This window comes from Myripristis murdjan, chromosome 13 (assembly GCF_902150065.1).
Source record: "Myripristis murdjan chromosome 13, fMyrMur1.1, whole genome shotgun sequence".
Lineage (NCBI taxonomy): Eukaryota > Metazoa > Chordata > Actinopteri > Holocentriformes > Holocentridae > Myripristis > Myripristis murdjan.
The window spans coordinates 20,806,468-20,820,608 of NC_043992.1; the positions used below are offsets into that span (position 1 = coordinate 20,806,468).

The 14,141-nt window shown below is 41.5% G+C and overlaps 1 protein-coding gene across 2 annotated transcripts in view; it reads right to left on the minus strand.

Annotated features, from left to right (window-relative positions):
• Positions 1 to 13,978, minus strand: part of serpini1 (serpin peptidase inhibitor, clade I (neuroserpin), member 1) — a 29,725-nt gene extending 15,747 nt beyond the window's left edge. The window contains exons 1-2 of one of the 2 annotated variants that reach the window (XM_030067783.1): positions 13,937 to 13,978; positions 13,284 to 13,422 (exon numbers count right to left, since the gene is read on the minus strand). Coding sequence is in view for 1 of the 2 variants with exons in the window: in XM_030067781.1 (XP_029923641.1) it covers positions 13,284 to 13,475 (192 nt within the window). In the remaining variant the exon portion in view is untranslated. Of the gene's footprint in view, positions 1 to 13,283; positions 13,581 to 13,936 lie in introns of those variants that run through there. The other variant, XM_030067781.1, reaches the window with a different exon arrangement.
• Between the last annotated feature and the right edge of the window lie 163 nt (positions 13,979 to 14,141).

Genomic DNA, 14,141 nt, shown 5'->3' on the forward strand with positions numbered 1-14,141 from the left:
ATTTCCCACCTCTTGTCTCTCTTTAACCCTCCCTCAATACCTCTAAATGGCATGGTATGTGCAGAGACAGACACATACACATGCATGCACGTGCGCACACACACACACACACACACACACACACACACACACACTGCACCATCTCTCTGCCTCTGTTGTTGCCAGGCAACATTGTTTTCTGCACAAACAAAAAAGAAGAGCATGTGCCACCGTATGGTGAGAGTCGGGGAGAGAGAAACTTGGGCTTACATTAGCCTTTAGCCTCTGTCTGAAGTTGGAGGGGGGTGGGGGTGGGGGGCTTAGAGGGATAGAGAGTTAGAAAGTAGAGTTGGTGATATGAGAGTAAAGATACTGTCTGGTATTTTGGATACTGAGATAGGGTATAGGTCATCATATCCACATTATTGATTGTTTATCAGAAAACCCCTTTTGTGTATTTTAAAATATCTTATGAGAGCACCAACAATCATCCCTACAATATCACAATATCAAGGTAAATGGCCAAGTATATTGTGCTACTTGATTTTGTTTATATCGCCTAGCCTTAAGAAAAAACATTAATAAAAATAACAATAACAATAAAGACAGGATGCAATTGTTTTGCTGTTTGTCTTTGCAGTGTGCTGTTGTTGTGATTTTATTGTTTGCATGGGACTCCTGGTTAGCCGACCCACGCTGGGATAGAATCTGCTGGCTACTGTACTGTGTGTGTGAGGGCTGGCAGGTGACAGTGGTGACAATGTACCTGAGTGTCAACAACAACAATGAGCAGCTGCCAGACAATTAGATCTCTAGTTCTATGTTTTGGCCTGTTGTGTGTTGGCCAATCCTATCCTCTGCTCTGGCATGAAGTGACAGAAACTAAGGGTTTTCCCTCCTAAAATCACATGTAGGAAGGGCTGGTGGGGTAAAAACTGTGAGCCAAATTACTCAGCAGTATGGTCCAAATTAGATGAAAATTTGAATTTCCAACTTGTTAACTAATTTTCCATCCCAAATATTCACCTATTTAACAACAAATGCAAAAATTAAATAAATTATGATAAAAACAAAACAAAATTCCATTATGTCTACATCTTTGAAATAAGTGTATATTAAGTGGAGACATAATGCTGAGCCAGTAGGCATGAGCAAGAAGATTGCATTTTGAGCAAGCACGACCCAGATAACTAATAAAACTGCCTTTCACTCTCTAACTCACTGGCCATTGCTTACACTTTTGAAAGTTGCGTCTTTGTGCGAATCCCCACTCTTACAACCTGTTTCAACAGGAAATGCATCAAATTAAGGAAGCGACAGGAGCTTAAAATGGTGTTTCATTGTGACTTTTAGGGCCCTATCTTGCGCCAGACTCCCTAAACCCGCTATTTGCGGATTTAGGATTTAGGAAGAGGCGTTCCCCCGTAAAAGTTGCTATCTTGTGCACCTCCCGCTATCCGCAAAACATCTCCGCTACCCGCTATATTATGTATAGGCGTGTTCTGGGTGTTACGCCAGTTAAACCAATCAGTGTGCCAGGTGCCATTGCCTTTAAGGGCAGGATGCGCTATCCTAAATCCTAAATCCTAAACCCGCGATGGAGAGAGGGAGGTAGATTTTCTCAGGGGTTCTACTGAGGCTAAAGCAAGTTGGCTTTATATACATATTATATATTTTATTATAGGCGAGTTAATTCGGGAGGTGGAGCCACATGTGTCCAAGTGGACGTGTCACAAGGTTGTACTGATTGAGTAAAATCCCCGGGCCACATCACAGACACACAGGAGGCAGAGGTGGAACTATGTGTAAACTAATTTATTGACAAGGTCGATTGGGCAAATAAAATATTAAAAATAAAAATATAGCACAGCTGCTGGCTTATGATAAAACAATAAAACGTTCCTGCGTAAGTGTCCAATTAAAACAGTCTTTCCTCTAAACAGTCTATATGAGTAATATACTCAGTCCATTCCGGCGGCGTCCCGGTATCAGTCCGACCGTGTGTGTGGCGAGGCTCCGTCGGGGCGCGCATTGAAGCCGCCTGGGTGCGCTCTCGTAACAGCCCAAACTTGAGGGATAGCGGATAGCGGGTGGTCCTGACCACCCGCTATCCGCTTTCCCTAAAGTGTGTGCGCAAGATAGCAACTTTAGGGATAGCGCATGAAACACACCCACGGACACACCTCCAGGCGCAAATGACAGAGTCGGCATAAGGATAGCGGGTAGCGGGTGGCGCAAGATACCGTTTAGGGATAGCGGAAGCTCCTAAATCCGCAATTTGCGGGTAGCGGGTAGTGGCAGCGGATAGCGGGTGGCACAAGATAGGGCCCTTAATGCATTACAAAATAAGCTGCACTTTTGCCTGTCATTGAATGTTCAAGCACCTCACTCAAAGATGATCCTTTGACTGAAGTGCTGTATTGGCATTTCTTTATGCGGCATGCTCCATCAGCCTTCCATATGACATGAGGCTGTAGTCACTACCTCATTTGCTGTAACATACCATACGATCAACTCACATACATGCAAATATGAGGAATGTTATTGGCTGAAATTGGCTGACAAGAGATTTATTGTCAATGGGATTGCCCTGGTTGAATAAAGGATAAATCAAATAGATAAATAAATAAAAAGTAAAACCCTTGTCTCGCTTGTCACTCATCTATTAGTATCCCGACAATCCATTTTTGACAAGTACATTAATATCTGGGCTGCTTGCCTGTTGTTGAATTTCCATGTTGATGATTCTTCGTTGGATCTACAAGTTTATTTACATAATTATTATAAATAGATTGGAGTGACAATGCACTTACATTTTGCTGTTAATGTGATAAAATAGATCTTCAGTGTGTACTGAGTATATTTACACCTGGATTGTTTTGCTCTTTCCGAATACACCCTGGATGTGTTTCAGTGCCAGGTATAAAACACTCAGAGCAGGTTGGTTAGACTTGCTGCGGTAGGAATGTCATATTTCATCTGAGTTAGAAGTGATTTGATTGATTTGGCTCATACAGCAGCGGGGCCGTCCGTCGAGCTGGCAGACACTGCACTTGTGGTTTCAGACTGGGAAAGAGCCTTTTCGCCGTAATGACACGCACAGCTTCTGAGCCAAAAATTGTAACAGAAAAATTATAATAGCCACGCTGTACAAACCTGATGTAATGCATTTACTGTACTTTTTGCTCACGTGTGCTCACCTGCTCTCACATGGCTTCCTGTGGGTGAATCAGACATTGCAGGGAGAGGGAGAGGGGCACATGGAGAGAGAGACAGAGTGTGTGTGAGAGAGAGAGAGAGAGACAGAATGAGAGAGAGTGAGTGTGAAAGAAAGAGACAATATGAAAGGATCAGGGAAAGGAGGGGTTAGTTGGCAGAGATGTAAATGGAGGTAATGTTCCTGACCTTCTGAGTTGTGGGAGCTGAACTTTTCTAAGACAGACAGCCCGGCCTTCTGTAAGGAAAGACCCAGCCATGCAGTTAAGCCAGGTAAAGTAGTTTGAAGTGTCATTGTGTGTGTGTACTTATGTGCACATGCCTCTGTGTGTGTGTGTTTGTGTGTGTGTGTGCACGAGCATCTTTGTGCAAGCATGCACGTGTGTGGATAATAACAACATGGGTGGCTGACTATTACTTGTAATGGTGACACCATTGTGACCTTCTGAGCTATGGCCTGCTGTCTGCTAGAGTATCCCACGCTTTGTCAGTTCGCCCGCTGATGACTAGGAGCCCGGCTGTGGCTCCAAACCGCTCAGGTGCCTCCCAGCTAAGACGAAACCCAACACCCGACTCTTAAAACGTTATCTCATGACGAACAAAATTAAATATGACTCAAAATCTCCCATGTTTTAAGTTGTTGGCATAATCCTGACAACTTGATTAATTCCGTGCAATTGAACTCACTGGCCTTTAAAGAGAGGCTTTAATGTCTGTGCGTAATCCTAATTCTCGGAGAGAATAGATCGGCAGTTGACATTTCGACAATTAAAACATGACGTCACCCAAAGCCACAGTGCCTATGTTAATCCTCAATGCCATTTAAACCCAACACCTTGAGATGGCATGCTTCGGAGGCCAGGGGAATGTATTGTACATGGACATGCGCATTCATGGTTCAAACGCGCTGGTACATTCACTCAGACACACACACACACACACACACACACACACACACACACACACACACACACACACACACCCAAGCTTGGAAGTGCACATATCCACACACACTTCCAAGGTTACCACAGCAACTAAAAGTGATGGACATTTTTCATTTTGCCGAGCTGACAGAAAGGATTTTTACCCCTTCAACGATATCTTCCTTCTTCCATACAGGTAGATAAACTGTTTTCTCTCTCTCTGTCTGTCTGTCTCTCTCTCTCTCTCTGTCTCTCTCTCACACACACTCAACATACTGATGCTGCCATACTCAGCATTTTCTCTCTGAAGTAACCCCACATTTTGCATGACCTCTTCACACTTGCTCCAGTTCTGTCACTTCATCTGCTCACTACCATGTGATCCAAGGATGCCCAAACAAACACACTCACATGTGCACACTGTGAAGACAACCATTTTGATTAAATAAATGAATTAATACAATATCCAAGCACCCACACGGGTGTGACGGGGAGTGCATTGCAGCTCTGCAATGCACTCCCCGTCTCCCTCGTGAGCACACTTCTCAGCTCCAACTCAAATCAGTCAGAGCACACTGGTTCACTTACTCTCTAAGTGCACTTCTAAACTGCTGCAGCTCGCAGGCACTTTGAAGGATTCTGTGACAACGCTCACATCCCATTTCATCAAGGCCAACCCCTCTGGGAACACAGAGACTGATGTCTGTGATTATTGCTGCCCCCCCAAAAAACCTCGACTTTTTTTTTCCAGTGGACTTTGAAAAAAAAAAAAAATGTCAGGGTAATTTGGTGTGATTTCACCATGAATGTGTGTAAGTAGTAAAGAGCTATGCAGTGGAGAGATAATGGGGTCTGATTATCATTCATGAGTTTCAAGTTGTGCCTTGTGGGCACCAAAGCTTCCACTTCCTACACATTGCCCTGGCCTTGAACTGAGTGTAATGCATGCATTGCACACAAGCACACACATGCACACACACGCGCGCACACATATACACACACACACAAATGATGAAACCAGCTTAACAACATGGGAATATCAAACAAAGTAGCTCTCACTGTCTTCACAGACTACCCAACGTTTCACGTCGATAACACCTGACAAACTGGAAAACATGATTGTATTGTATCTTTAGTCTAATTTTTTGTTGAGATCTCATGCTTCAATACCTGGAAAAGTGATGGCAGGATATTTTTTATCTTTACTGCTCCTTGATTGATTTCACCAGTACATTTTGTGAGGGCTTATGGGTTTTTAACTCCAATTCAAAGCTGTGCAAATGAAAATCGATGATGAACCTGCGCATTACAGTGAAGCTTTGTGTGAAAGTAAAATCTGAAATTTAAAGGCTACAATAGAAAGTGGTAAGTTGGTCAGTTTCAAGTTCTGCCTTTCATATATTTATGAGGAAATAGTATAATATAGATAGATAGATAGATAGATAGATAGATAACTTTTTTTTAATTGAGGTTTACAAAATGTGTTGCATATTACAGCCACTGTCTTGTAGAATATTTTTAACATTATACAGGTTACTCGTTTTGACAAAAATGGGGCAAAGAATTTGCATCTTTTGGTTTGGTTTGGTACACAATACTGCATTCACAGTTCAGTACTATCACAATATTTTGGGGATATTCTGAATTAAGACAATTATAATCAATTGTTTCTCAGAGGTAAAAATATCAACTGTGCAAAACACACACAGGGTATCTAAACATTTGTGCCAGGTCAATTAAAAAAATGGCAGTTGAAATAAAATTTAAAACTAATTTCATCCTCAAATAAGCCTTAAAAATGTCCTACACGTCTATGCAACCTGAGAAATTTATTGCTTGATAAGTAGAACAACAATAGCGTTTTTAAGACTGCTGACATCATATTTAAAAATCAAATGCAACATTTGACCAAACATCAGTAACTGCTTATCACTTGACTGGTAAACAGTCTTTGTCACGTATTGCTGCAGAGTTTACCCTTACCCCATAGCTGGAAACCAAAAATGCTGCCACTCAGCACACTTAAAGCTTGATGGAAGGCCCTCAATTTCACTTTCATCTGAACTGGCTGAAGGCTATTTTATATTTCTAAAAGAATCAAAACAGGGAATTGCATCTGGCTGGTGCCATTTACTAGCCTGTGTTCATGTCCAAATCCACAGTATGTTCAACATAAAAGTACAACATACAACTAGATGTTGCTGGAGTATACTTTTCACTACATGAACTGCAGCAAGCACCTTGCAGATTTTTGCATTACAGCATAAATTATTATAACAGTAGCAGAAGAAACTTAACCAAACCAGTTTAATAACAGCTTGTAACTAGACGTTGACTAATAACATTGATTAGAAATTGTGTTAGGTGTGCAAGTTGCCTGCTATATCTTTACGAGTTCAGCTGGGCTAAGAGGAAGTGCGATGACCCAAGCAAAAACTTGCCTTGCTGCAATATTTCAATGCAAAAGAGAAACAACCATTCTGAAACTAGATCACAGCTGGAAAGGCAAACTTTATTTCATCTCCACAATGTATATTTTTCTGCACTGCAAAATCTCATGTCATGAACTTCTGCTACATCTCTAACAAGAACATTTCCCGCTCTGTTAATGTTATCTTTCTCCTTCCAACTCTGACTCCAATTCTCTCTAAATTTTCTCTCGTTGTCTACCTCTCTCTCTTTCATGCCTCCACTTATCATCCTTGTTAAAGACCAGCAGTGGCTTGCGGGCACACAACACACACGCACAAACACATCCCTCTACAGAGTTGTGATACATTGTAAATAAACTTTGTGACTTCCTAATTGACTACTGCCTCCTCCCTCCACTCTTTCTATTTTTCCCTCGTCCCTTCTCCCAAGTCCAAATTAATGTAACAAAGTTATTTTCTCACAAACTTGTGGTCCAAAATGTATGTTGTAGATGCTGTAGTTACTACAAGTGAGTCATGCACATATGCACAACAAGTATGACAGATTGGGCAGCTTTTTGGAAACTGTACCTGGCGACATGCCACAACGTATAAGAACTGATCACAGGGAAACTATTTGTTATCTGGAGGGGAAACAAAAGGCTTAAATGTGCCCTCTGTTGCATTTTGTATTGGTCTACTAGTCCTTGGGATATTTCTTAGGATTCAATCCACATATATTAGCTGGTCAAACACATTTATGCTCAAACACACACACACACACACACACACACACACACACACACACACACACACACACACACACACACAGACACACAAGGTTTCTGTTCAAGCAGTCTGACTGGTTGAGAGCTGCAACAACAGCTGTCAAACCAGCTGAATATCTAGCACCTATGGGTGATTCTGCTTTTGTTACACGAGCTAGCAACAGCGAAGTGAAGCCACATTATCTGTGGTGCTAACAATGAATACATTTACACATATAACTTTTGATAATGAGTCTGAAGAAGAAAATGAAAACAAGGCGAATGTTACTGTTTATAAAATCATTGTTTAGACCCTACAGCTACAAGACAGATGGTACGGGCCCTTGACTTTTTTTAATGGTTGGTTCAAAAAAATAACACTGTAACAGATGTAATGTTGCATGTCATCTGTAAACAGTCAACCCCTCAGATTAGTTTATGCTGCTAAACAAATTTTTCATTCGGGAAACTAGACTTTTTGGCGGAGCATTATAAATGGTAATTGCAACTTTATTTCAGCATTTTATTTGAGATAAAAACAATATTGTTGCTACAAAACTGTAACTATCTGTTATAGCAAGTAATGATGTTAGTTACTACATCACACAGCCTCTTGTGTTCAATTGCTTAACTGAATAATATATGACTTCCATTAAGTATTTATCATATATTATAAGACAAGGACCAGCAGAGAAAAAAAATGCTCTCAATTACTTCTGCATTTATTTTATACTCATAACTTGCATCAGTTTGATGCCACTTCATACACATGGATGAATTTACATTATTATTTATGCTGACCACAAAAGATGGTAAACATTTCCACAACTGTAAAGTGGATGAACTGATTTTTTAAGTTTACCCTCCACTACATCACTTCATGTGCCCCAAAATGTTATCCACTTTCATTCTGTCTCTCTATTTATTGCTGTTCCAGCAACAGAAAAAAATTACCCATCTGTTGGCCAACTCCTCAGGAAATCACCCATGTATCACAGCATCTTAGATCCTTTAGCCTCTTGTTAGGAAACGAGTTAATGTGCTGTGGAACCTGGCTTGAAATCCCAGGATGCTCTTTGCCTGTGCCACAGAGGTCAAACAGAGGTCAACCTCTTATTAATCCCTGTTAACAGACTGACCCAGAGGGAGAGGAAGACACACACTGCAGACTATGTGTGTCATACATCAGTCTATCTACCAATTCACACTGAGGTGAAGGTACAGGAGCTGAATATGCAGAAAACCAGCTTCAGCACTAAAGACACACACACACACACACACACACACACACACACACACACGCACACACACACATATCAATGACAGGGCGTGGCTGAACATAGATTTTTACTTAGTGTTTTGTATTGTATTGCATTGAACATGGCCACTGAAGTGTTGCAATTTTGTCTGTGTAACATTCAAGCCAATAAACCAACTAAAATGAATTAAAATGAATTGATAGACAGAGAGACAGGCAAACAGACAGACCAATAGAGTCTAAGAGATCAACAGAGAAAGAGACAGATAGATATTCATATATTTAATTCCTTGGTATAACTGTGATTGGTGTACTGTTTTATTTCTACTCCTCTGCACTACATTAGCTTTGTCTTCTTTCTTTAATAATGTGAAAGCCCATGTGATGCTTTGGCAACCCAAATATTCATTTTGCCATGCTAATAAATAAAGCTGACGTGAACTGATAGAGACAGACAAAGACACACAGGGAAAGAGGCAAAGAGCGAGAGAGAGGAAAAGAAAGAGACTGAAAGACAAATGGAGGCAGAGCAAAGGAGGTTGAGTGAGGCAACTAGAGAGAGAGAGAGAGAGAGAGAGAGAGAGAGAGTGAGTGAAGGAAAGAGAGAGAGACGGACAGACAAACAAATAGAGAGGCAGACAAATTAAAGGCAAGGAGGCAGACAGACACACAGACAGAGAAAGGGCACTACAGTGCTGAAGGAAAGCCAACTTCCATGCAGATACCAGCACTGACTCCGAGCCAGCAATACACAACGACCCCCTGCATAGCATGGCAGGACGGTTGACTGCTCCCAACACACCGCCAAGACACACACACACACACACACTCACACACACACACCCGCTCAATAGTCTCTCTTTTCTGTCTCTTTCTCACACGAAAATGCACACACACATACACACACACACTAACAGCCGTGGCGCTGTGGGAGCGCAGTTGGGAGGTTTGAGCTGTAATTGGATCGGCCTCTGTTTGGGGTCAGTGGTAAAAGTGAAAAGACTGGAGGCTTTTTTTCAAATGGACTAAAGACCAGGGAGACACCGGAGCACATGAAGGGTCACTATCAACTAGCCCTACGGGGGATGGTGGGGTGAAGGGGATAAGGGAGAGGAGGCGACAGAGGTAAAACAGGGTGCAGTCAAGAGAAAAAAAAAAAGAACAGGAAACAGGGCAGATGATGCTGGTGACCAGGAAGAGATAGACGGATGGGCAGAAAAGACAGAAGGTGATAATAAGGGAGGTTCAATCACTCACACACTTTATATTCTGTTTGACAGAGAGAGAGTGAAAGAGAGAGAGCGAGAAGTAGCGAGCCACAAAGCAATTGAGTAAGAAAATGATTGTGACAAGTGAGACAATTAAGAGAATAATTCAAATTGATTCGCTCTTCAAGCCACTCACTATGGCCACAGTGTTTGAGTGAGGGGAAAATGCAGGTATTACCAAATCACTTCAACCATTTTACTGTCCTCTCTGCCTTGCTGAGACAGAGAGAGAGAGAGAGAGAGACAGAGAGAGAGAGGACCAAACCTGTCTCTCTCTCTCTCTCCCTCCCTCTCTCATCTTCCTTCTTCCATGGCCCACACACCCCTGAGAGCCACCAATCAATCAGCAGATCGATTCCAGGATACTGGCGTGTGCATGTGCGTGTGTGTGTGTGTGTGTGCGCGTGTGTGTGTCAGTCAGACAAGTGATGTGAGCTGGGCATACTGAAATAGCAGGGTAAAGTAACTCATCTGCAATGACAGTGGACTTTCCATCCTTTGTAACTGTACAATCATTATCACTATTGTCGAAAAATATGACATTTGTTATTTGAAAACAGCAGCAACAGCTACTCTTACAAAATGGCAGACATTACAAAATAAAAACAAAGTCTGGGTGTTTTCAAAAGACAGTGGGTAACTCAATATACTGGCAAATTGACAAGTCACTGTCACTGGTAATCTTCATTTAGCGATGTGTAGTTCTGAATATCAACCATGTTAAATTCTGACTAGGCCAAAAAGACAACTCTTGTTATGATTTTTTTGTTTACCACCATTTTTGTCTTTGCAATGCTTCCCTCCACCATCACTCTCACTCTCTCTGACTCCCTGATGTTACTCCTGACCTCTCACTCTCTCACTCTCTCTCTCTCTCTCTCAATCTCTTTCCTCGACCATCCCTCTCTCTCTCTCTCTGGCCGAGTCTAAACTAATCCCCTGTGTATTTGCTGCAGCAGATTGTACAAAGGACAAACCTGCTCTGTGTGTGTGTGTGTGTGTGTGTGTGTGTGTGTGTGCATGAGTATGTGCCTGTATTTAGAAAGCTGGAACTCGACACTGACTCCTTTCGCACACCCAAACTATTTCTCTCGTCCTGTTATCTGCAGCCAATCTCATATACGTCGTGTTTGTTCCTCATATACCATGAGAATTGTGATAGGATGACGGCAGCATGAAAGGCAATACTAATCTCTGTGAAGGTGTGATAATTTGGTAGATGTGTTTCATTCAAAGAAGGACTACAATTTCCCTTTTGAGCAAGTCTCTCCATTCACCTGCATTTTAAAGACAAGCAGGTTAGGTATCACGCCTTTTGAAAGAGCAGTATTTTTAGCAGAGGAGTCAGTTTTAAAATTTAACCAACTTCTTCCATTCTGTTTCATTCTGCATATTTAAGCAATGCTGGTGCACCTCAGCATAGAGTTCCACTGTGTTAACGCCCAGCAAAACTGCAGTATACCTTTTAAAATATATATATATATTTTTTCATTTAGTTGTTCGGCATGAGTCATACTTGTCCATGCAGGGATGTAGTGGAGAGAAAACCCACTTCATCCACCTTTTATTTGTTGAGTTTGCCAATTCTTAAAGCTAGCATAGGCCTTGGTAAAATGATAGAAATTCAAAACATATGTTACACTAGCGCACTGGTAGAAACAGCATGAATTCCAAGTCTTTCAAGGTATTAAAACTACTTAATACTGGAAAATATTATGATGTTTCTGCTTGAATTGGTGGTGGCTCACTACCAGCTATGTGCCTTTTTGCCACCACATCTTTTGGTCTGCTAGTGCAAATTCAAGAACGCTGCTTAGTATAAAGGTAGATCAGCATAAAACAGATAAAACTCAGACATTTCTCTCCTTCATACTGCAGCACATAACAGGTTTGACACAAGCAAAGGCACATCTAGGCGACGATGGACTACTGCAGTACTTAAGACTGATTTCTCACTATTGTCACAGCAGGAAAAGCAAGATTGACTGACATATAGGCACACACATACATGCATGCATACATACATGCACAAACACACACACATTTCATACTCAGAGGGTACAGAATGGGAGCTGTGTTCAAAGTCAGTCTGTTGCCTCTCCCCTCTCATTTTGTTTCGCAAGGCTGATTTGAAAGACATTTAATTATTGAAATGCAATTAATGCAGTGCTTACTGGGAATCAGCAGCATGCACGCACACGCACACACACACACACACACACACACACACACACACACTACTGGAGCGTAGGAAGGCAACAGAAGGCTATCAGCAAAGAATACCCAGTGATATGGATGCATATGGGATTAATACATTGAGATTAAGATTAAGAGTGATGTTCTATTTTTCTGAATAGCAGTGCTGCTGGGACTATTGGCCCAGATGAGGACTGAGGAATTCATTATCTTTGTTGCAGAGATAAAGAGAGGGTGGCTAGAGAGACAATGAGAGATAGACTGGAGAGGGAAATTTTGAAGAAAACTGATTTGTATTAATATTTGGTACCCTGAAGGCAAAACATCACTATAATGTTCTATAATGTTCATAGTGTGTCTATGGTGCAAAATAATGGGTTTTAATTGACCTTAATAGTATTTTTTAAAATCGCATGTGGCATCTCTATATATTCTGATGAGTTGTAGTTTTACTGTGATATTTGTATTTTATAGTTTTCAATTTTAAGACTTATAGCTTTGTGAGAGGGCCTATATTTCCTGAAAAATCGCTAAATTCTCAGTTTCTCTCTTTTTCCCCTCAGTCAGCTCTCTGAACCTGATGAATTTGTGCACTCTATCACAGCAGAAAACCTCACCACCTCCACCATGACCACACACACAAACACACACACGCACACACACCACTCATTTGTTATTCCTCCAGCAGGTGTGTGTGTATGTGCGTATGTGTATGGGGTGGGGTGGGTATAAGGTAGGACTACTACTACAGTCCGCCTCGTTAATTCACACACGTTGCGCCTTTGCCTTTATTTCAAGGACAAGAAACCCACTGCAATGCCTCGGGTTGTTTTCACAGAGAAAAAAAAAAACAACAACAAGCAATGCGACCATAGAGCTCTGATGAAATGAAATGGCCTTGGGTGTTGTACACACGGGTAATGGCTATAATCAATAGGCTTAAAGAAATATATATATATAGATCCAGCCAATATTTTGTGTGTGCACCCCTTCCCCTCCCCTTCCTTATTAAAATCCAACACATGTTGACTGTAACATAAGGAAAACATATTACACATTTCCATCAAACCCACTCTTGGCTATGTTGCCTATTTTGAAAGTAAATAAATCTCTTTCCTGCACCTTAATAAAACAATCTATGATAAAAACAAAAAATAATTATCTTTAAATCGCAAGTGCTCTCGCAGTGAGCAGTTGAGGTTTACGCTGCTAAGGTTATTACAGATTACTATGTGTGTATCAGTATTGCATAAAACGGGTCTTACCGACTTGACGGCGGCAGGTAGGGAGAGGAGGCTTGCGTGCGGTCCCTCTTTCTGCTGTTCTTCTCCACCGCAGCAGCTCGCTGATGGTTCGCTCGCCGCAGACCCCGCCCTCTTCACACCCGATTGGTCCAATGAACGTCTACCAGAGAGTATCCATGCGAAACAAGAGGTTTCACTCCGTCCCACTTCCATCCTCAGACTGCCGCTCAATAGCAGGTGGCAGTACGCACCTTGAAACTGGTTTGTAATTCGCCAAGTAACCACTGAGAAACATAGGCAGCTTCATGTTTTGTCTTATTACCCACAATAGACTTCACTGACGAAGCAGTCAAGCTTAATGTTGACTGTTTAATGCTACTGCTAGCATTTGTAAAATAAGAGTTAAAATTAGTAAAAGGTTACGGTGTCGTTACGCAAATTTAGCTAGATGTCAAGTTTGTTCACAGTTCTGATTTTCAACGGTTATAGGGTTTTAGACTTTGCCGGTTTTGAGAGGAAGGTTTTTTTTTTTTTTTTTAAACTGAACAATCTTTTTGTTCCGCACAACATCTTTGTTTCTGCTATTGTCATTTTGGTAGCTCGTTAGTTGTCGTTATTTCACTCTGTTTTCTCAAAAAAGCCGAACACCAAATACTTATTTATGTTTCCTTTACCCTACAAAGTGACGAGATGCCAATGTCCATCACACCCTTCCCTGTAGGCGAAAGCGTCACGGAAGTAGAAAACGGAGAGCTACACAGATGAGTGAATAGGTGTTTGGGATTTGTAGTCCATTGTAACCAACCTCGCAATGATAAAGCATTGAGGAGAATTTGCCAAGAGAACTACAACCGTCCTTTCGTGCGATACCAACTGACA